Here is a 24,580-nt window from a genome sequence, read left to right on the forward strand (position 1 = left end):
CTAAAGTGCGTTTATAAAAGATATTTTACGAAGGATATCAAACAGCATCAAGTCTAATACTCTATAAATTATTTTTTAATTACAGAACAGTAATTTGTCATATTATAACAGTATAACAATAATATGGCATATAAATATATTTAATTACAGAACAGCATTGTCATAGAAAATTTTATCAATAGCTTCCAGACTATTAATAAAATACTAAGTAGGTATTATAAAAATATTAGAAATAATTAAAAATTATTAAAAAATTATTTACAAAACAGTAATAATAAATAAAAATAATATTGTTTGAAAAATTATGCAGATAATTATAGGTCTTGCATCACATTTCATATTTTTAATTGATCAATTAAGTTCGACTTCTTCTTCATCATTTGATATTTTTAATTGATCAATTAAAGTTTGACTTCTTCCAAATGGCTTTGCAAAAATATCTGACAACTCTTTAACATCACTTTTACGCTCTTCTATCAGATTTATAACGTTTGACAAAGCGTTTGGATTTTGATGAAAATGAGTCTCTGCGAATCTTTTCATCTGAAATAAATTAGGATGTTAAGGATTTTTATCATTAATATGTAGTAATTTGTTTTTACGCAGCGATCTCTTGAAATATAATTTTTTGTTTAACATAATAACAATACATGGTATGCATACAAATATATTTAATCCCTTAACTGCGGAAGCATATATGTGTATGAAGCGTATATGTGCAAAAGGATTATCAATAGAAAATCAATAAGTATGAATCTAGAATCATAAAACCTACCTTAGACATTTGTTCATCAGAAAAAACATTCTGAATGATATCATTTATCGTTAGTCTTGTAGGAAATGTTCTGTAAGAATAAAATAACATACTTATAATTAATGTATAAGATAAATTTATTTAAAAACAGAATGTATATTTGTAAAGAGAAATGTATTACCTGGGTTTTATATGATTCAAATTTACTAATATGTAGTCAAGGACCAAATCGTTGCGTGCATGGTTTTCAAGAATTAAATTGAAGATCAATGCATGCTGCTCATGCTTAAATAATGTAGTATTGGATGCTATAATATTCAAATAGTTGATAATGATATCAGGATTTTCAGCACAATTCAATATTTTCCAAAGTTCCACATCAGATGTTTGCTGATATAGTTCCATTATTTTATCCCAAGTAGTCCTATTAGCTACCGCCAAACCAAAGCAGTACGTCCAATCATGCCACCATTGTGGAACTCTAAAATACATATGGGTCTATGGAAAAGAGATACATGCATTTCATACGCATAGCCGACGTTTTATTTTATCAAGTTTTGTATTTTTTTCCGTTCTGTTAAGTAAATCTTATTTTGCAAAATTAAGTGTCTGTCGTGCGCTGTTCGGTTACTTTATATTTGCCATATGACCATAAGACTATATATTACAGTGAATAAATAAATGAAAGATAAATCCATCGATAACGACACTTCTTATCATGTACATATATTTTTACGTGTTTCGCATATTTATTCTATGCATTAGAGATTAGAACAAGAATAGAAATTATGGAGAAACAGTAAAGAGAATGTCCGACAATTTGAAGAAATAAGGAATCGGTTACATATCCATATATATGCATACGTGTGCCTGCAACACACGCGCACAAATATAAATTATGAGATAATTGTAAGAAACTACTTGCGAGTATCAGGATCCGCCAAATGTTCGCTTAATTTAACGGCGGCCCTTCTCTTGCATTCCGCGTGACCGACGGTACATGCCCAGTGCGTGGCATCTAGCCTTAGCATCTTTGTGATATCGTCATCATCAGGATTTTCTTCGTATCCCACATGCTCAAGAAGCTTATCAAAGATTTCTACCATGTATAACTAGAAATCATAAAATAATATTGAATTTTACATTGGTTTGGTGGTACTGGCGAAGAAACGTGATTCACACACAAATATATTTCGTTAGTGCCTTGTTAGAACATTTACTATCATAAGATTCATAAAAGACATCGGCGAGCTTGCGCCCAACTCTCCCTAATGTCCATTTGTATTAATGTTAATTAACAGGTTTGCCATATATATATATAAAATTCGCCGTGTTCCAGCAGTCAACGTTAATTGGAATACGAATATGACGGGCTCACGACATGATCGTCGTGCTCTACAGTTCGTAGGTATATATTAAATTCTTCATCACTCTTGATATTAAATCTTCGCTGTACGAGTCATATTAAAAATCTCTTGAAAAGGACACAAAACCAGTGTCGAAACGTCGAGTTAAGTCAATGTAAGAATCTTTGATATTAAAGTCAATTTGGTCAAAAAATATATATCTCTGGTTAAAAATCTTAGTTCTAATTTTAATAAATTGTTTGAATGACAATATTTAAAATAATATAACTTCTATAATGCTACACGTTGAATTCTATAAAATGTTCGCAAATTTTATGAGAGTACGGTGCGATAACAAAAGAAATTAGATATACCTTCTCAAAAGGAAGACTTTACATTTACAGTCAAAATGACATAATTTTGAAGTCATACTGACCAATATTACGTCATTTTATCAATATGATGTCAAAATGATATTTCTTTTACCACAATGTGTTCCTTGGGTTGTTGTGTAACTTAGGGTTAGATATTACGTTATAAAATTAGTACAAAAAATTTATATTTACTTAAAATTTTTGTATTAAATTGCATATTCATCCTAATACAAGTAATTCAATATATAACTCTTAGCCTTGAAAATATAACATTTGCGAAACGATAATCATACTATAAAGTGGAGAAGTGTAAATGAATTGGACAAATTAAAAAGCCAAATATATAACGCTACAAACATTTTATCTTTATAAAATCTGTTATTACATACCTTGAAACCTTCACTCTCTGGCAGTGAAAAGTACTCCTTATTCCATCTTAATATTCGGAACATTGGACGCCATGCCACATAATCTCTCTCTCGTTTGTAGTAATTTATAAGATAATTGAATACGGAGCTATCTAGTTGATCTTCGAGCAAAAAGGCATATGCGTCATCGATAATTTGAGCACGATTGAGAACGTGTATTTTCGTGTATTCTGGAGAGCTCAAGTAAGGTATGATTCTTTCGTAAATTGCGGTATCGTAATAGACACGACAGTATGCTGTCGAATTATCCATTAAATTTATTATTAGATCTTCTTGTTTGAAATTATCAAGGTATATTTTCAAATACTGACATTTGGATTATTGTAATAAACAAATTTTATATAATTTGCACCTTACAATTGTTACAAAAAAAATGTACATTACCAATGTACTTCACCAATGAATTATCAATGTAATTTACCAATGTATCGAAGAATATTATAATTATATAAATTTTAAAGCTTTTTTTTAATAAAATGATATATTAAGAACTTGAATATATTGTAAAACTTTTGTGTTGATAAAGCAAATAAGATAGATATAAAAGAGCGTAAAATTTATACCAGTTTGTTGTAGATTGACGATAATCCAACCTTTTGTATTAATTTGCACTCTAAGAATTTCGCCAGTTTCTGGCTTTAACCAATTATTGGGCATAGTATTGGAAAAATCCGGAAAGCTCTCGTCAGTGTAGGATATGGGTATCCACCATTTATTATTGATATCTTCAGTTGCGTAAAAACATTTTTGTGTTATAGTCCACCAGTATGGTAATTCATCGTTTATACATTCAGCACAGGATAACGATTTTGGACTATCCACGTATCCATCACTTATTTTATTCTGAATTTGTGATCTCGCACATAAGGGGGGGCACGTAAGAAACTTCGTCTTTAGCACTTTGTATGGCGCTCCACAAATCATCGGGAGTGACCGCCATATATTGCCTAAAGAAAAATGACATTGTTATTAGCTATAACACATACGTCGTATGTATTTAAATTTACTATTACATAATCGAACGTGAGTATTAATGTACAATTTAATAAATACACATGTGGGAACTAAGAATATAACTTAAAACTAGCTTAGTCAAATTATAATTAAGGAACAAAATATGGTCTCTTCTAATCGAATAGCATTGGATATTGAACGCACAAGTTTATATTTCTGATGTGGCGTACTATATTTTCCAACGTAAATGCAAGAATTATACTTATGATATTTAATGTTGCTATATGTGATAACTATAATAGACTATAGACTACATACTTACTTTGTAGCGAAATACTTGGCGATACCCTTTCGAAATACCTCGTCGCCCACTGTATGATGTAACATGCGCAATATAGCTGCAGCTACAATACACAGCATAAAATACTGATTAATAATACATATAAAGTATATTTTATACATAAAATTAAGACATGTGAACGTATTGCGCAAAATGAGAATTTGTTGCCTATTCACTTTCTGTTCCACCTCTGTCTTGCTATCTACATTAAGTTATTCATGGACGATAGTTTCATTTTATTTACATAATTTTACCTTTTTTATAAACTTCATCACCCAAGAGTTGGTTATCATTCAAGGTATCGTTAAGGTTCAATGTAACAGAATCCAATGAGCCATCATCTAGATGGAGAGAATCGTGCATGACCTCAGTAATGAAACAGTCCATTGACCGCCAGTCTTCAAATGTCTATAACCGAAAACATTCTTTTGATATGGCTGAATATAAAAATTCGAAGAAAAGTTCGCATTTATAGGAATACAAACCTACCTGTCTGCCTCTTTTAAAAACTTTGCTATTTTAATTTTTATTGTAATTTATTTATTTCAAATGTTAACCGTTTCACGTATATAATTTTTTTTTAGAAGATCATATTTTAATTATTTTTTAAGATATTTGACATTACTGAATACAAAGATAAAATAAAGGTATAAGAATTCTAGATATTAAATTTTCTTGTTAAATATTTATTGTGATGGATGCAAAAAATAAAATACGTTTAGATTCTAATAAAACTATTACAATAATAATTATTGTATCGCTAAATATGAAAATAATGTTGAAACATAAGAGACTAAAAATAGCAAATCTTTAATACGGGCTGGGGAAAAAACAAGCGCTGAGAACATAATATTCTCGAATTTTAATAAAAATTAGTATTAAATGTTTCGTTCTATATAGTTATTCGCAGAAAGAACAGTGTTACAATCTTTTTTATAATTCTAAATTAAAGAATTGTCATTAGTTATTTAGCTCTGTCTTGATACATTTTATTAGAATATATAAATATTTAATGGATGTTATTTGATCTTAGAGAATGAGGTGTATTTCCAACTTTTCTATTTAATGAGCAATTTATTGCATTAGTAATATTAAATAACCTTGTTGAGGAAATACACTTGGAAGAACACAGCAAACCCCTCGCTTAACCACAGGTCAGTCCACCAAGATGGGGTGATGAAATTGCCGAACCACTGACGTGCGATTTCATGTGCTACTAACGACGCTACTTTCCTTCTCTGAAATGTAGGATCCTTGCTATCATCGTAGACAACTTCTGATTCGCTAAAAGACAAAACGTAACATAATATTTAAAATGTGATTATGCCTAGTTTTTTTTCATTGTTAGGGTGCAGTTTAATGTGTTTATATATATATAATGGAAAGAAAAGGTGACATACACATCAATTAAATACGTTAATTTGTTTTAAAACATCCTAAGACTGATAATTAAAGTAATTTAAATCGACCGTAACTGGCAATATAATAACGTCTTTCCGATATGAACATAGAAAAACTGTGAGCCAACTTGGTTTGTCGGATTCACACAGCACTTTTTCGGATCACAGTTTTTCTATGTTCATATCGGAAAGACGTTATTATATTGCCAGTTACGGTCGATTTAAATTACTTTAATTGTTATTCTATATACTGGCAAAGAAATTTATTATTCTGTTTATCCTAAGAATGATAATATCTAATGTAAATGAAATTTAAATAGCCATAAAATACACATGCGTCTTTATCGTTTCTAATTATCAAATTTTGAATGGCAAAAGTCATTCAGTTCTAATAGCTTAATATTAAGTTTTTTTATTCATGTACATATTAGTAAATCTCTTTAGTGATGAACATTACTCGTAAAAGATGATTCCCCAATCTCCCATGCCGGTGAACGGATAATTTGGTATACTATGACGTGATCTATTTTCGGTACTCCTTTGGTTCTATCGGTATATTCCTCCAAAAGCAGCGTGATCTGTTCGGCAATACTGTGCATGAAGCTTGCTTGCGATGTCAAAGACGATTTGCACCACACAGACACGGACGACACGGACTGGTTCTCGTTTATAATGCGAACGAAATTAGACACAATCACAATTCCCACGAGATAAGCGGACATTGTAAAAGTACGGTAAAAGTGTGTCCATTTCATGCCATTTTCTACGTTGTAATACTCTCGGATCGGCCAATTTGACAATACCGTGTAATTCTGATGATGCTTCACGGAGATCATGAAATAAGCTTTTATCGCTGGCTCGTCCCAACATGGAAACATTCGTCTAGCTTTATTCGGCAGGAGGTATGTTGCGGCCAACCTGTGATTTTAAACAATTTTATAAATTAGGACAAAAATACCACTCATAGTAAAAACTTACGACTCATAGCGAGTAGGACACGAGAAGTTAAGGAACACTAGTTATTGTTTATATATTAAATGCTTATTATATTATATGTAATTATTATTTTGTTGAGAGTAGAAACAGAAATGTTGTACTCTGCTATGCCGTTTTATTTTAAGCCAAAGTTAAATATTCTTTTAAACATTACATCATGCACTTTTTGCAAATACTTTATTGTAAATATACTTACATACTAGAAAACGGTTTTAATAATAAAATGGATACACATTTTTAACTGTTTCGCCGAGCTTTATATACGTTGTAAGTCGATAACGATGAAAGTAGTAAGTAAAAAAAGATAATAAGTAAAAGTAACAAATAAATAAGGTAACACCAAATAGCATTTACGTACGTACGTTACAAGTTATTTTTAATATTTTTTAATATTTGCTTACGTTCTTTCATATTTGCTGTTTCTTTCCTTGTCTGTGTACGGAATTTTTATGAAACCACCTTTGCGTAGAAAATCCTGAGAGAAATTACCAGCAAACTTCATGTTCAGGGTGTAAATACCGCGATACAATTGCTTTTCGAAATGTAGCAATAATATATTTGTTTCATTGTCATAAGTATATGCCATCGGTTTATAGACTATAGTATCATTCGTCAACGTTGTCGCCGTTTTATTTATTTCTAATCCTTGCGAGTGTATGCCTAAAACGTAAAACGATTCGTGAACAATGTCAACAGTGACAATGGTTTTACCGTGAAAAGTATTGCTTTTTTCGAGATCCGGAATAATCAGACTGATGTTATAATCAACTGGTATTGAGTTGTTGGGTAAACGATAGATATATTTTGGATTATCAGCGATAATATAGTCCGTGATTGTGGCCAATATTAGGCCGACATGTAATAACAATTTTGAGAATTCCATGTTAGTAGGTACTCGTCTTAGGTTTCTGTAACTTTTCGTTAAAAAGAAAACAAATAATAATACAATGCGGTACAAGTTATTGAAATTTAATATTAATTTTTATGCAAAAATCGAAGAAACAGAAAAAAAAGGAAAGAAATGAGATAATTCCAACTTTTATCAAGAAGATTATATATATAAGACCTACTTCGCGGAAAATTATAAATATTTCTTTATAGAATATTGGATATATCTTGATGTGCTCACAATCAATTTATTCTGTTATTCTTATATTCTTTTAGAATTAAGAGAAAATTATTTTATTTGGTTTTCGAGAAGGATTTTATGCGTCTAAAGTGATGTGTGTATATTTTTTATTTGACTATATAGAATATTTCATCGGAAGTAAAAAACGTAAATACATATTGTTATAATATGTAGCATTTGAATTATTTAGTTGTCGGTTATAGCAGTGTTGAATTCCTTTCGCTTATCATTTCTGTGCCTTGAATATACTTAAAGGAAAAAATATAGGAAATAATGTAAATTATTTCAAAGAACGAAAGAAATTAACATTTTTTTATCGTATGACCGTTCTATTTATTTGTCAATAACAATAATAATCTCGTTTTTTGTTTAACATTTTTTTTACGTTTGGAACGTTATGTGTGTTAAGATCGTTCGAAATTTATATTAAATCTTTCGTTTTCCAGTTTTCATTATGCAGCAACGATAAGACACAAAATATGTCGACTGATTATTAAAAAAATACATATTTAAAATAAAAATTTACTGCAGTCCATGAGTATAAGTAATCTCGAGGAAATAAAGTTAAATTTCATCGTGTTTTGTCTGTCGAAATTATTTAAATTACGTTTTATATATTTCTTTGTATCTTCAACGAAATATAATAATTATCAATGTTTTTAACGACTTACTTTGTATATTACTTGTGTGCGGATTGAAATACAGTTCTGTGCAGCAATTAAGTTATGCGCGTTGTCGCCACGAAAGCTGTTATTATCAGGAACAGCCCAGCGTAATTGCCGTCTTGTCATCTCGAAAGATCACCGAATACTGGCTACAATGTCAATCTCTGATGTTTTGATAGATGTCATGTAAATACAGTACCTCACGGAACTGATCGACTTGTACCATTCTTACATATTACTTTTTCAAAATTCGTGGATAAAGATATCCGCAAGAAAATCATAAATTATAAATATATGTTTGTTTATACGTGATATTGAGAGATCGTCTTCGTCAGTTGCCTTCTTCGAATCAGTTGCATAATACTTGTATAATAAATTTTATTATTATATATTTTAAGATTATATCAATATAGAAGATGTCCCTTACAAATTTTGAACTACAAATTTTTCATTGTCGATAATGAACTTCGAGGAACATAGAGACCTAGAGTTATGAACGGTTGAAAATCAAACTTTCTGCAGAAAAACTAAATAGTAACAATTAATATTAAATAAATCGTAAAAATGACATAATAAGACATTAGTTATAGATTTTAGTTATTTCTATTTAGTTAATTCAATTTAGTTAATTCAATTTAGTTAATTTCAAGTAGATTTCTTATCTTAGAAAAGTAAATATTTTGATTATACAATTTAATACGGAAAAATACATAACGTTGCAATAGATGTTTACAATATCAGATGACTATTTCTCTCGACATTTTTTATAACAGTTAGGAATAATCGTTTCAAATGACTAAAAGAATTCAATAAAAGAGTGCGTTTAATAATAAATATGTTAAGATTAAATCCTCTTATAGATAAAATAATTTTGAAACATAAACTTTTATTAATTTTGAAACATAATAACATAAACTTTAATGTTTATTATCTTATAAATATCTAACGTATAAGATAATACAAATAAAAGTTATAAACAATACTAAATTTTACAGATTTAATAGAAATACAATTTTTATTCTATAGTAATAATTACTGTTTAGATGACGCTTTTTATTACAAAGAGACGTCATTATTTCATGTATTTTATTCAAAGTCTAGCAACGATTATAATTATAATTACAATTAAAATTTAAGTACTTTATTAGTAAACGATATTATTACATAATGTCTACTAATTATTATATATTTAATTTAAAAATTTCATCCGCATAAGCTCTATATCAAATGTAATAAAACTAAAGTGCGTTTATAAAAGATATTTTACGAAGGATATCAAACAGCATCAAGTCTAATACTATATAAATTATTTTTTAATTACAGAACAGTAATATGTCATATTATAACAATATAACAATAATATGACATATAAATATATTTAATTACAGAACAGCAATATGTCACAGAAAATTTTATCAATAGCTTCCAGACTATTAATAAAATACTAAGTATTATAAAAATATTAAAAAATATTAGAAATAATTAAAAATGATTAAAAAATTATTTACAGAAAGGTAATAATAAATAAAAATAATATTGTTTAAAAAATTATGTAGGTAATTGTATGTCTTGCATCACATTTGATATTTTTGATTGATCACATCAATTGGTCACTTAAGTTTGATTTTTTCCAAATCGCTTTGTAAAAATATCTACGGACTCTTTAAGATTATTTTTACGATTTTCTATCAGATTTATAATTTTATAGTTTGACAAAGCGTTTGGATCTTGATGAAAAAAAGTTTCTGCAAATTTTTTCACCTGAAACAGATTAAGATGTTAAAGATGTTTATCAATAATATGTAGTAATTTATTTTTATGCAGCCATTCCTTAAAATATAATTTTTTATTTAACATAGACAATAACAATACATGGTATGCATATAAATATATTTAATCCCTTAGCTGCGGAAGTATATGTGTCGTAAGAAATTGTCTATTTGCAGAAGATATATATATATGTATATAAACGTTCTCGAAAATACATTATTAATTAAAAATGGCATATATATATATATATATATATATGCCATTGATTAATTCTAAGAGTATTACCTTATTATGAATTGACATATATATATATATATATATATATATATGTCAATTCATAATAATTAATTCTAAGAATTAATTACCACTTTACAAAAATTCAGTTTACGTTTTAAACCACGCGCTAGTATTACTCAGTTTTAAACATAGCTTTATAAGATACAAATATATAGCCCAAAAATATGAACGGAATTAACTATAAATATTAATTTAATTATGTAAAATTGCATTAATCTATAATTGCATTAATCTGTAATTTCACGCACGATAAACGTTTCATTTAAGCGCGCTACAGTTAAAGGATTATCAATAGAAAATCAATAAGTATGAATCTAGTATTATAAAATCTACCTTGGACATTTGTTCGTTAGAGAAAACATTCGAAATGATATTTTTTATCGTTAGACTTGTAGAAAATAATCTGTAAGAACAAAATAACATATTTATGTATAAGATACATTTATTTTAAAAATAGAATGTATATTTGTAAAGAAAAATGTATTACCTGGGATATATAAAATCAAAATTTGCTAATATGTAGTCAAGGACCAAATCGTTGCGTGCATGGTTTTCAAGAATTAAATTGAAGATCAATGCATGCTGCTCATGGTTAAATAATGTAGTATTATATGTTATAATATTCAAATAGCTGATAATGATATCAGGATTTTCAGCACAATTCAAGTTTTTCAAAAGTTTGTTATCAGATGTTCGCTGATATAGTTCCATCATTTTATCCCAAGTAGTCTTATTAGCTACCGCCAAACCAAAGCAGTACGTCCAATCATGCCACCATTGTGGAACTCTAAAATACATATGTGTCTATGGAAAAGAGGTAAATGCATTTCATATGCATAGCTGACGTTTTGTTTTATCAAGTTTTGTGTTTCTGTCCGTTTTGTTAGGTAACTCTTATTCTGCAAAATTAAGTTTCTGTCGTGCGCTGTTCTGTCACATTATATTTGCCACGTGACCATAACACTACGTGTGAACACAGTGAATGATTAAATAAATTAAAGATGAATCCATCGAGAGAGAGAGAGAGAGAGAGGGGAGGGGGGGGGAGAGAGAGAGAGAGAGAGAGGGGGGGGGAGAGAGAGAGAGAGAGAGAGGGGGGGGAGAGAGAGAGAGAGAGAGAGAGAGAGAGAGAGAGTGAGAGAGAGAGAGAGAGAGAGAGTGAGAGAGAGAGAGAGAGAGAGAGAGAGAGAGAGAGAGAGAGAGAGAGAGAGAGAGAGAGAGAGAGAGAGAGAGAGAGAGAGAGAGAGAGAGAGAGAGAGAGAGAGAGAGAGAGAGAGAGAGAGAGAGAGAGAGAGAGAGAGAGAGAGAGAGAGAGAGAGAGAGAGAGAGAGAGGAGAGAGAGAGAGAGAGAGAGAGAGAGAGAGAGAGAGAGAGAGAGAGAGAGAGATAACGTCGCTTGTTATTATATACATATATTTTTACTTGTTTCGCATATTTATTCTATGCATTAGAACAAGAATGGAAATTAAGAAAAAACAATAAAGAGAATGTCTGATTTCGACGACTTGAAGAAATAAAAGGAATCGATTACATTCATATATGCATACGTGCGTGCGCATACGCAACACACACGCACAAATATAAATTATGAGATAATCGTGATCAAAAAAGAGTTACTTGTGAGTATCAGGATCCGCGAGATGTTCGCTTAATTTAACGGCGGCTCTTCTCTTGCATTCCGCGTGACCGACGGTACATGCCCAGTGCGTGGCATCTAGCCTTAGCATCTTTGTGATATAGTCATCATCAGGATTTTCTTCGTATCCCACATGCTCAAGAAGCTTATCAAAGATTCCTACCATGTGTGACTAGAAATCATGAGATAATATTGAATTGTTGGTTTGTTGGTTTATATTGGTTTGTTGCTACATGCGAAGTGACGTGATTAATATACATATATACATATTTGTTATATATAATGCTTTGTTAAAACATTCACTATCGTAAAAATCGTCGGCGAGCTTGCTTCCCACTTTCTCTTATGTTCATTTGTATTAATGTTAATTAACACATTTATTCCTACCATTGTGCGATTATAAAACCGATCGCGACAGAATTTACTTTTAGGTATGCATAGTATATAGGTATGCTGCTCGTTTTCACGTACTAAATAGGTAACTACAAATTGACGTAAAATTTACCGTATTCCGGCAGTCAGTACGTCAATTTGTACGAATATAACGGACTCACGACATGATCGTCATGCTCTTTAGTCCGTAGATGTATATTAAATAAAAAATCTAACCTAAGTGGTAGCTTGATTTCTTTTTAACAAAATTATATCACAAAATTACGTTATTAGTACCACTTGGGTTGGATTTTTGGAATTATACTTATCACTTAGGTTGAGCTAAATAACGTAATATTGTGATATAATTTTGTTAAAGAGAAATAAAGCTACCACTTGGGTTGAATTTTTGAATTTACAAAATACATTGCGTGTGCTGGTGCCTTTTTTTACCTTTTTTGAAAAGGTAATTTTGTACTGATATAATATTTGCGAAACGATAATTATTCTACAAAACGGAGAATGTGTAAATAATTGGACAAATTAAAGAGCCAAATATAACTCTACAAACATCTTTTTTATTTTTATAAAATATGTTATTACATACCTTGAAACCTTTACTCTCTGGTAGTGAAAAGTACTTCTCACTCCGTCCTAATATTCGGAACATTGGACGCCATGCCACATAATCTCTCTCTCGTCTTAGGTAGTTTATAAGATTCATGAATACGGAGCTATCTAGTTGATCTTCGAGCAAAAAGGCAAATGCATCATCGATAATTTGAGCACGATTGAGAACGTGTATGTTTTTGTATTCCTCAGAGTTCAAGTAACGTATGATTCTTTCCATAATTGCGGTATCGTAATAGACACGACAGTATGCTGTCGAATTATCCATTAAATTTATTATTAGATCTTCTTGTTTGAAATTATCAAGGTATATTTTCAAATACTGACATTTTCATCATTGTAATAAACCAATTTTATGTAATTTACAACTTAAAATTGTTACAAAAAAATGTACATTACCAATGTACTTCACCAATGAATTACCAATGTAATTCACCAATGTATCGAAGAATATTATAATTATATAAATCTTGAAGCTTCTTTTTAATAAAAAAATATGTTAAGAACTTGAATATAATGTAAAACTTTCGTGTTGATAAAGCAAATAAGATAGATACAAAAGAGCGTAAAATTTATTGATTTATACCAGTTTGTTGTAGATTGACGATAATCCAACCTCTTGTAATAATTTGCACCCTAAGAGTTTCATCTGGTTTTAACCAATTATTGGGCATCGTATTGGAAAAATACGGAAAGTCCTGGTAAGTGTAGGATATGGGTATCCACCATTTATTATTGATATCTTCAGTTGCGTGGAAACATTTTTGTGTTATTGCCACTTCAGCAGTTTCGTAATTCATCGTTACATTCAGCACAGGATAACGATTTTGGACTATCCACGTATCCATCACTTCTTTTATTCTGAATTTTTGATCTCGCATATAAGGGACATAAGAAGCTTCGTCTTTAGCACTTTGTATGGCGCTCCAGAAATCATCGGGAGTGACCGCCATTTGCCTAAAGAAAAATGACATTGTTATTAGCTATAGCACATATGTCGTATGTATTTAAATTTACTATTGAATAATCAAACGTGAGTATTAATGTACAATTTAATGAATACACATGTGGAAACTAAGAATATAACTTAAAACTAGCTTAGTCAAATTATAATTAAGGAATGTATGGTCTCTTCTAATCGAATAGCATTGAATATTGAATCCATAAGTTTATATTTCTGATATGTACTATATTTTCCAACGTAAACGCAAGAAACATTATACTTATGATATTTAATGTTACTATATGTGATAACTGTAATGGACTACATTATACATACATACTTACTTTGTAGCGAAATACTTGGTGATACCCTTTCGAAATACCTCGTCGCCCACTGCATGATGTAACATGCGCAATATAGCTGGAGCTACGATAAAATACACGTCATAAAATATATTGACTAGTAATACCTATAAAGCATATTTTGCACATAAAATTAATTGTAAGACATATATGAACGTATTGCGCAAGAAGATAATTTGTTGTCTATCAACTTTCGATTCCACCTTTTTCTTCGTGCTATCTGCATTAAGCTATTTATTTTATTTACATAATTTTACCTTTTTTATAAACTTCAACACCAAAGAGTCGGTCATAATCCAAGGTATCGTTAAGGTTCAATGTAACAGAATCCAATGAGCCATCATCTAGATGGAGAGAATCGTGCATGGCCCCAGTAACGAAAAAGTTCATTGACCGCCAGTCTTCAAATATCTATAACAGAAAACAATACTTTGATATGGCTGAATAAAAAAATTCAAAGAAAATTTTGCATTTATAAGGATACAAACCTACCTGTCCGCCACTTTTAAAAACTTCGCTATATTAATTTTTATTGTAATTTATTTATGTCAAATGTTAACCGTTTCACGTATATAATTTCTTTTGAGAAGATCATATTTTAATTATTTTTTAAGATATTGGACATTACTGAATACAAAGATAAAATCAAGGTATAAGAATTCTAGATATTAAATTTTCTTGTTAAATATTTATTGTGATGGATGCAAAAAATAAAATACGTTTAGATTCTAATAAAACTATTACAATAATAATTATTGTATCGCCAAATATGAAAATAATGTTGAAACGTAAGAGACTAAAAATAGCAGATCTTTAATATGGGCTGGGGAGGAAACAAGTGCTGAGAACATAATATTCTCGAATTTTAATAAAAATTAGTATTAAATGTTTCGTTTTAGTTATTCGCAGAAAGAACAGTGTTACAATCTTTTTTATAATTCTAAATTAAAGAATTGCCATTAGTTATTTAGCTCTGTCTTGATACATTTTATGAGAATATAGAAATATTTAATGGATGTTATTTTAATCTTAGAGAATAAAGTGTATTTCCAACTTTTCTATGTAATGAGCAATTCATTGCATTTTTTAGTAATATTAAATAACCTTATTGAGGAAATACACTTGGAAGAACACAGCAAACCCCTCGCTTAACCACAGGTCAGGCCACCAAGATGGGGTGATGAAATTGCCGAACCACTGACGTGCGATTTCATGTGCTACTAACGACGCTACTTTCCTTCTCTGAAATGTAGGATCCTTGCTATCATCGTAGACAACTTCTGATTCGCTAAAAGACAAAACGTAACATAATATTCAAAATGTGATTATGCCTAGTTTTCTTTCATTGTTAGCATGCAGTTTAATGTGTTTATATATATATAATGGAAAGAAAAGGTGACATACACATCAATTAAATACGTTAATTTGTTTTAAAACAGCCTAAGAATGATAATATGTAAATAAAATTTAAATAGCCATAAAATACACATGTGTCCTTATCGTTTCTAATTATCAAATTTTGAATGCTACCCTGGTAGAAGTCATTCAGTTCTAATAGCTTAATATTAATTTTTTTTATTCATGTACATATTAGTAAATCTCTTTAGTTATGAATATTACTCGTAAATGATGATTCCCCAATCTCCCATGCCAGCGAGCGGATAATTTGGTACTATGACGTGATCTATTTTCGGTACCCCTTTGGTTCTATTGGTATAGTCCTCCAAGAGCGGCGTGATCTGTCCGGCAATACTATGCATGAATATTGCTTGCGATGTCAAATACGATTTGCACCACACAGACACGGACGACACGGACTTGTCCTTGTTTTCAATGTGAGCGAAATTAGATACAATCACAATTCCCACGAGATAAGCGGACATTGTAAAAGTACGGTCAAAGTGTGTCCATATCATGTCATTTTTTACTTTGTACTGCTCTCGGATCGGCCAATTTGACAATACTGTGTATTTCCGATGATGCATCACGGAGATCATGAAGTAAGCTTTTATCGCTGGCTCGTCCCAACATGGAAACATGCGTCTGGCTTTATTCGGCATGAGGTGTGTTGCGGCCAACCTGTGATTTTAAACAATTTTTTAAATAAGGATAAAAATACCACTCATGGTACAAACTTATCAGTTATAGCGAGTAGGACACGAGAAGTTAAGAAACACTAGTTATTGTTTATATATTATATGTTTATTATATTATATGTAATTATTATTTTGTTGAGAGTAGAAACAGAAATGTTGTACTCTGCTATGCTGTTTTATTTTAAGCCAAAGTTAAATATTCTTGTAAACATTACATTATGCACTTTTTGCAAATACTTTATTGTAAATATACTTACATACTAGAAAACGGTTTTAATAATAAAATGGATACACATTTTGGCTGTTTCGCCGAGCTTTATATATGTTGTCGATAACGGTGAAAGTAATAAATAAAAAAAGGTAATAAGTAAACGTAACAAATAAATAAGGTAACACCAAATAGCATTTACGTACGTACGTTACAAGTATATATTTAATATTTTCAATATTTACTTACGTTCTGTAATATTTGGTGTTTTTTTCCTCGTATGTATACGGAATTTTTATAAAACCACCATTGCCTAGAACACCAGCCTGAGAAAAATTTCCAGCAAACTTCATGTTCAGGGTGTAAATACCGCGATACAATTGCATTTTGAAATGTAGCGATAATATATTCGTTTCATTGTCATAAGTATGTGCCATCGGTGTATAGACTATAGTATTGTTCGTCAACGTTGTCGCCGTTTCATTTATTTCTAATCCTTGCGAGTGTAAGCTTATGTAAAACGATTCGTGAACAATGTCGACAGTGACAATGGTTTCACCGTGAAAAGTATTGCTTTTTTCGAGATCCGGAATAATCAGACTGATGTTATAATCAACTGGTATTGAGTTGATGGGTAAACGATATATATATTTTGGACCTTTTGCATCATCATAAGCGATACAAAAGTTCGTGATTGTGGCCAATATTAGGACGATATGTAATAACAATTTTGGGAATTCCATGTCAATACTCGTCTTAGGTTTCTGTAACTTTTCGTTAAAAAGAAAACAAATGATAATACAATGCGGTACAAGTTATTGAAATTTAATATTAATTTTTATACAAAAATCGAAGGAACAGAGGAGAAAAGGAAACGAAAGAGATAATTCCAACTTTTATCAAGAAGATTATATATAAGACCTACTTCGCGGAAAATTATGAATATTTTTTTATAGAATGTTGGATATATCTTGATGTGCTCACAATCAATTTATTCTGTTATACTTATATTCTTTTAGAATTAAGAAAAAATTGTTTTATTTGGTTTTCGAGAAGGATTTTATGCGTCTAAAGTGATGTGTGTATATTTTTTATTTGACTATATAGAATAATTCATCGGAAGTAAGAAACGTAAATACATATTGTTATAATATGTAGAATTTGAATTATTTAGTTGTCGGTTATAGCAGAATTTCTTTCTCTTGTCATTCCTGTACCTTAAATATACCTAAAGGAAAATATATAAGAAATAATTAAAATTATTTTAAAGAACAAAAATAATCAATATTTTCCATTGTATGACCGTTAATTTTATTTATTTGTCAATAACAATAATAATCTCGTCTTTTGTTTAATTTAACATTTTTTCTACGTTCGGAACGTTATGTGTTTTAAGATCGTTTCGAAAGTATATTAAATCTTTCGTTTTCCAGTTTTCACTATGCAGCAACGATAAGAAACAAAATATCGACTGGATTAAGAAAATACATATTTAAAATAAAAATGTATCACAATCCATGAGTATAAGTAATCTCGAGGAAATAAAGTTAAATTTTATCGAGTTTTGTCTGTCGGAATTATTTTGAATTACGTTTTATATATTTCTTTATATTTTCAATAAAATATAATACCTAATTAATTATTATTGCTCTTATTGACTTACTTTGTATATTACACTTGTATGCTGATTAAGATAAAGTTCTTTGCAGCAATTAATTAGGTATGCGCTATCGCCACGAAAGCCGTTAATATCAAGGATAGTTCAGCGTAACTGCCGTTCGACCCATCCGACCATCTCGAAAGACCACCGAATACTGGTTACAATGTCAATCTCTGATGTTTTGATAGATACTTATGTCATGTAAATACAGTGCCTGTTACATACGGAACTGTTCGACTCGTACCATCGTTATACATTTATTTGAATACTTGTGAACAAAGGTATCTACAGGAAGATTATAGATCATAAATATGTGTTTGTTTATAATATTGAGAAGTCGTTTTTGTCAGTTGCACTTCTTTGAATCAGTCAGATAATACCTGTATAATACATTAGCTTGATACCGTGCTTCGCTACGGTAACACACATTTTACCTTTTTTCACTTCCTTTATAGGGGTCGAATTTCTTAAAATCGTTTCTTAGTGGGTGGTTACGTCATAAAAAGAATATATTCCCCCAATTTTAATTTGTTTCTAGGTTTAGGGATATGGGCCGGACGTTGATGAGTCAGTCAGTCAGTTAGGACATTTTATCATTAAATACTGCTAAGACCATGTCGATATAGAAGATGTATCTTACAAAATTTTGAATTTTTCTTTCTCGATAACAAACATCGAGACACATAGAGTTCTTGGAGTTATAAACTACTGGAAATAATTAAAACAACTTTAATACATTTTTTGAAAAAAAAAAATATATATATATATATTGTATAAATTATAGCCATTTGATTCCAGAAATTCACATAAAATTAATAAGAGAAATTGAATTTAGTCTAAGGTATATAATTGTACTATATAAATTGTTTATAATTGGGTTTATAATTATACTATATAAATTGTCAATTTTATATTAAAATTCAGTATATTTTGCTTCAAAGTTATAAAAATATTTAAAGAGACGCAGCAGTGTAAGAATTATAAAGCACATGCATACTTTACTACCAATCAGATGGCAGTAAGTTATGTGTCATATATATATATCACAAGAATTCGAAATTGTACTAATAGTTGGAATTATTAATACAAGAGAAATGTTACAAAAATATTTAGAAATAACATAAAAAATTAAAAATTGTTCGAAGATTTTTAGAAATAATAATAATACGTAAAAATAATATAAAATCTTATTTAAAAGTAAACATATTTCTTGCGCTTGATTTGAAACAGATTATTTCGATATTTCAACGTTAACAGAATATGTATTAATTTATACTTACAATATAAAAATAGTTTTAGCTAACTATAATAAATAAATGTAAAGCATACACAGGGAAAAATAATAAGAATCCGATACGTATGTGGAATCTGTGTTCATAATATATTATACTTCGTCAAGTTCTTTAACAACGATAGAAATACATAATATCTTTCAATATTGCGATTGAAATGAGTAATCTACAAAAGTGATACAAAATATTCATACATGATACATTATATTCCGAAAAATTAATTTATTTAAAATAGACGAAAATATATGCAATGTATAAGCTAATAAAAAAAGTTATGAACAATATTCAATTTTGAAGATTCAACAGAAATACAATTTTGTTCAAAGTCTATCAACGATTATAATAAAAATTTATATTAAAATTTATGTATTCTATTAGCAAATAATACTATTACATAAATGTCTACAAAGTATTATATATTCAATTTAAAAAATTTATTTGCTCTATATTAAATGTAATAAACCAAAGTACGTTTAGTGCGTTTATAAAAGATATTTTACGAAGGATATTAAACAACATAAAATCTATAATACTATATAAATTATTTGTTAATTACACAACAGTAATATGTCATAAATAATTTTATCAATAGCTTCCAGACTATTAATGAAATACTAAATATTATAAAAATATTAAAAAGTATTAGAAATAATGAAAAATGAATAAAATATTATTTACAAAACGGTAATAATAAATAAAAATATTATTTGAAAAATTATGTTGATAATTATATGTCTTGCATCACATTTGATATTTTTGATTGATCAGATCAATTGGTCACTTGAGTTTAATATTTTCCAAAATATTTTGTGAAAATGTCTACGGACTGTTTAAGGACGTTCTCCGGTCCTTATACTAGAGAAAATCGATTTTCTTTAGATTTTCTTGAAACTGTGAATATACGTTAATTTAGGTGTGCTTTATGCGTGGTATAAATTTCAGTACCTCTTCCGGTATAAAAAATAAAGATATTGATCCTCAAAGTTTCAAAAAATTTTTTTCAATTTAATTTTTTTTTAGTTTTGGCATTTTTTCCTTATAGAACTCGACGAGAGGAGCAACTTTGGTCCTCTTGGCCAACCTCGTATCTCTTACCGTTTGGCCTGGAAAACCTTTTCATTAGTAAAAGTTGAAACTTTGAGGCTCAGTATCTTTATTTTTTAGACCGGAAGAGGTACTGAAATCTATACCACGCATAAAGCACACCTAAATTAACGTATATTCACAGTTTCAAGAAAATCTAAAGAAAATCGATTTTCTCTAGTATAAGGACCGGAGAACGTCCTTAAGATGATTTTTATGCTTTTCTAACAGTTTTGTAATGCCTGACAAAGTGTCTTGATGGAGATTAGTTTCTGCGAATTTTTTTACCTGAAACAAATTAATTGCAGATGTTTATCAATAATAACTTATTTTTATGCAGCGATTCCATAAAATATAATATCTTTTAACACAATAATAACAATAAATATATATGGTATACACAAAAATACATTTAATCCTTTAGCTGTGTGGAAGTATGTGCATGTCGTAAAAATTGTTTCCTATTTGCAAAAGATATGTATATGTATGTATATAAGTTTCCTCGAGAATTGATTGTTAAAAAAGGCATATATATATATGTCAGAGCGAATATTGTATATACAATATGTAAACTTGTATTAAAATTTAAGACTGAATTGTCAATTTATAACACGGTAATATTTTCATAATTAATTCCGAAATGATAAAATTTCAATTTATGTTTCAAGCCACACGCTAGTATTATTCAATTTTACAACATAGTATTCCTTTAAGATATAAATGTACAGCTCAAAAATATAAACAGAATTAATTATTAATATTAATTTTATTATATAAAGTTGCATTAATCTATAATTCAACGTACGACGAACGGTTTTTATTTTAAGCGCGTCACAGTTAAAGGATTATTAATCGAAAATCAATAAGTAATGTAAAATCATAAAATTTACCTTGAAAATTTGTTTGTTAGAATAAACATTAGAAACGATACTTTTTATCGTTTGGCTTGCAGCAAATGATCTGTAAGATCAAAATCACATATTCATATAATTAATGTATACGATAAATTTATTTAAAGAAAATAGAATATATATATTTAAAGAGAAATGTTATTACTTGGGTTTTATTTTATCAAAATGTTCTAAAATATATTCAAGGATCACATCGTTACGTGCATGGTTTTAAAGAATTAAATTGAAGATAAAAGCATGCTCCTTATCGTTGAATAACGCAGCATTATATGCTATAATATTCAAATAGTTGATAATAATATCAGGATCTTCAGAGCAACTCAATATTTTCCAAAGTTTCTTATCAGATGTTCGATGATACAGTTCCATCATTTTATCCCAAGTAGTTTTATTAGCTACCGCCAAACCAAAGCAGTACGTCCAATCATGCCACCATTGTGGAACTCTAAAATACATATGGGTCTATGGAAAAGAGGTACATGCATTTCATACGCATAGACGATGTTTTATTTTATCAAGTTTTGTATTTTTTTCCGTTCTGTTAGGTAAATCTTTTTTTGCAAAATTAAGTGTCGCGTCTCTTTTCTGCCCTGCTCTAATTTGCATTTTATGTTTGCTTGTTACAGAGCCATCGTAGCGACGTGGCAGAATAACTCCGCTGTTGCGCATCGGTCGGTGAGTGATGAATAAATTTTGAAATAAGATTCGATATTCGAAACGATCGATAAATAAAAAATATGGGCCTTGTTTCAGATTGTCTCATTTCACGTTTATTAATTTTCACTCATTTACTTCGCATTGTTATTGAAAGCCTACACATGCTTATATTTTATTTAAAGTAAAAGTCCTGTCATTCGCGAAAAAAAATCGAATTTGTTCGGATTATACGTGGTTGATTGAGAGCATTTTTCAAAATTAAGAGCTTTTGATTAATTATAATATCTCTTTTATTCTTAATCGAAGATGTTATCACGCGCGTGTAAATTATAGTGTATAAGATGATAAATATATGTTGGACGTTATTAGTAATTCCGTAATTCATTAATTTAATTGCTATATAAATGGCCAAAATGGCCCTTCGCGGTCGTGTTTCGCGCATCGTGACTAAGAGCGTAAAATCATTATGCTCATCTGCCGGCTATGATCAGCCGGCAATAAAAGGGATATTTCTCTTTTCTACCTCTGGCTATGCCGCCAGAGTGGATTTGACCAGGAAAAGGTAAGAGGTCAAACCGGCCAGAGGAAAGAAGAAAATCTACACAAGGTATATATATATATATATATATAGGTTGGTGTCCAACACCACCAATTTAACTGCACGTGCAACGTGCATGCAGGTATAAGATAACATTTCTTGCACATATGTGCATGTTATCGGAGACAAAAAGTTGACGTCTCCAATTCGTGACGTCTTCAATCACAATTAATCGCGATAATCAACTTAAAATCTTTTAAACGCTCTTTTACAATTTTACACCTTAAATCTTAAATTTACTTAATAACTTCTCTAATCTCGGCTAACTGCGCGCGCGCGCCGCGGTCGCGTCTAATTAATACTAATATAAACCAAATGAACTACATAAACTAATAAGTACGGGTGGGTAGGAATATGATGCGTTAGATAAATGGGAATATGATTAGGTACTTTGATGTTAGCTCTTGGTATACATATAAACTTTAATTTTTCACACTTTTAAGGTATATATTTTAATTTCTCACACTTGTGTAGCCCACGAATTTCAATTTCTCACACTTCTAACATACGAATTTTAATTTTTCATATATCTAAGGTATAAATTTTAATTTTATACATTTTTAAGTATAAATAATATTAATTTTTCACACTCTGAAAGTATGAATTTTAATTTTTCTCACTCTTAAAGTATGCGAAATTTTTTACACTTCTAGGGTATAAATATATTAATTTTTCACTCTCTGAATATATGAAATTCAATATTTCACACTCCTAAGATATAAAGGCTTCTCTCTGTCCATACTGCTACCCTTTTAAAATTAATATTTTTTAAAATATTTACAAAAAACGTAAAAATTAAAATTTTTACTCCAAAACATATTTCTGCCGAACGCCGTATATCCACCGTTGGCTGCCGAACCATATAGTTACGATAGGCGGCCGATAGGTGGCGGCGTTGTCACTTGTGACCCTCTATTGTGAAATAATTAATTTGTTAATTTTTCAATAAAAAATGCAATAAATCACTAAAGTAATGGTGGAGCAATAAGGAGCAATTAAGGAGCAATCGTTTAATGCCGGATTTAGTTGCACAAAGCTATTAGAAATATGTTTTGGAGTGAAAATTTTAATTTCTGTTTTTTGTAAATATTTTAAAAAATATTAATTTTAAAAGGGGAGCAATTCTTGATTCTGAAGGAGCAATTAAGGAGCAATTGTTTGAGCTATAATTCATTAAAAAATATGAACTTCCAGCGCCAACTTATTTCCGCTGAAATTCACATAATATTTATATATAGTATAATTTACCAGATGTAGATAAAGGTAATTCTTCAATTCCTTACATACGATAAAGATGGTTCCATCAGTGAATGTAAGGTAAATGTACCAATGCCTGAACACGTATATATACCTATGTCTGGACATTTTTATCATTTTAGTCTTTAAATATAAGTTATAACGCGAATTAAAATCAAATAATTAAAGATAAAAATATTTTTTTTGTATTATATTTTTATCTTTGATTTTAATTCGCGTTATACTTATTTTATTTACAAACTAAAATGATAAGGGTGTCCAGACATAGATCTTAAGTGCCCCGGCATTGGTACATTTACCTTAATTATCTTGGATTATACGTATGTATATATAACATTTTAAAAGTAATTAATTATATTAGTACTTTTTGTGCGTTATTTGTTTTAAGAAATGTGGAACAAACAAGATTGCCCAAAATCATG

The 24,580-nt window shown here is 29.5% G+C and overlaps 4 protein-coding genes across 4 annotated transcripts; all 4 read right to left on the bottom strand.

Moving 5' to 3' along the window:
• Positions 1-235: 235 nt before the first annotated feature.
• LOC139777805 (uncharacterized) lies at positions 236-1,246 on the bottom strand. Its single transcript, XM_071715429.1, has 3 exons — positions 936-1,246; positions 776-845; positions 236-543 (listed from the first exon to the last, which is right to left on the bottom strand). Exons 1-3 carry the CDS (start codon positions 1,244-1,246, stop codon positions 352-354), a joined length of 573 nt encoding a protein of 190 aa, XP_071571530.1. The 3' UTR covers positions 236-351.
• A 381-nt stretch (positions 1,247-1,627) lies between these two features.
• On the bottom strand, positions 1,628-3,677 carry LOC139777798 (aminopeptidase N-like). Its single transcript, XM_071715418.1, has 3 exons — positions 3,466-3,677; positions 2,864-3,138; positions 1,628-1,866 (listed from the first exon to the last, which is right to left on the bottom strand). The coding sequence occupies exons 1-3, from the start codon at positions 3,557-3,559 to the stop codon at positions 1,672-1,674; spliced, it is 564 nt and encodes a 187-aa protein (XP_071571519.1). The 5' UTR covers positions 3,560-3,677; the 3' UTR covers positions 1,628-1,671.
• On the bottom strand, positions 3,619-8,519 carry LOC139777799 (uncharacterized). The gene is made up of 7 exons (XM_071715420.1): positions 8,393-8,519; positions 6,994-7,506; positions 6,054-6,514; positions 5,297-5,480; positions 4,451-4,604; positions 4,179-4,260; positions 3,619-3,849 (listed from the first exon to the last, which is right to left on the bottom strand). The coding sequence occupies exons 3-7, from the start codon at positions 6,080-6,082 to the stop codon at positions 3,741-3,743; spliced, it is 558 nt and encodes a 185-aa protein (XP_071571521.1). The 5' UTR covers positions 6,083-6,514; positions 6,994-7,506; positions 8,393-8,519; the 3' UTR covers positions 3,619-3,740.
• Positions 8,520-9,681: 1,162 nt separating this feature from the next.
• On the bottom strand, positions 9,682-18,511 carry LOC139777789 (aminopeptidase N-like). Its single transcript, XM_071715406.1, has 12 exons — positions 18,364-18,511; positions 16,950-17,470; positions 16,017-16,475; positions 15,501-15,684; positions 14,654-14,807; positions 14,379-14,460; positions 13,678-14,048; positions 13,069-13,343; positions 12,071-12,261; positions 10,941-11,240; positions 10,787-10,856; positions 9,682-10,147 (listed from the first exon to the last, which is right to left on the bottom strand). The coding sequence occupies exons 2-12, from the start codon at positions 17,441-17,443 to the stop codon at positions 10,001-10,003; spliced, it is 2,727 nt and encodes a 908-aa protein (XP_071571507.1). The 5' UTR covers positions 17,444-17,470; positions 18,364-18,511; the 3' UTR covers positions 9,682-10,000.
• Between the last annotated feature and the right edge of the window lie 6,069 nt (positions 18,512-24,580).

The sequence above is a fragment of the Temnothorax nylanderi genome, unplaced genomic scaffold, assembly GCF_030848795.1.
Source record: "Temnothorax nylanderi isolate EJ_2023f unplaced genomic scaffold, tnyl_v1.0 TNYL_tig0163_pilon, whole genome shotgun sequence".
Taxonomy (NCBI): domain Eukaryota; kingdom Metazoa; phylum Arthropoda; class Insecta; order Hymenoptera; family Formicidae; genus Temnothorax; species Temnothorax nylanderi.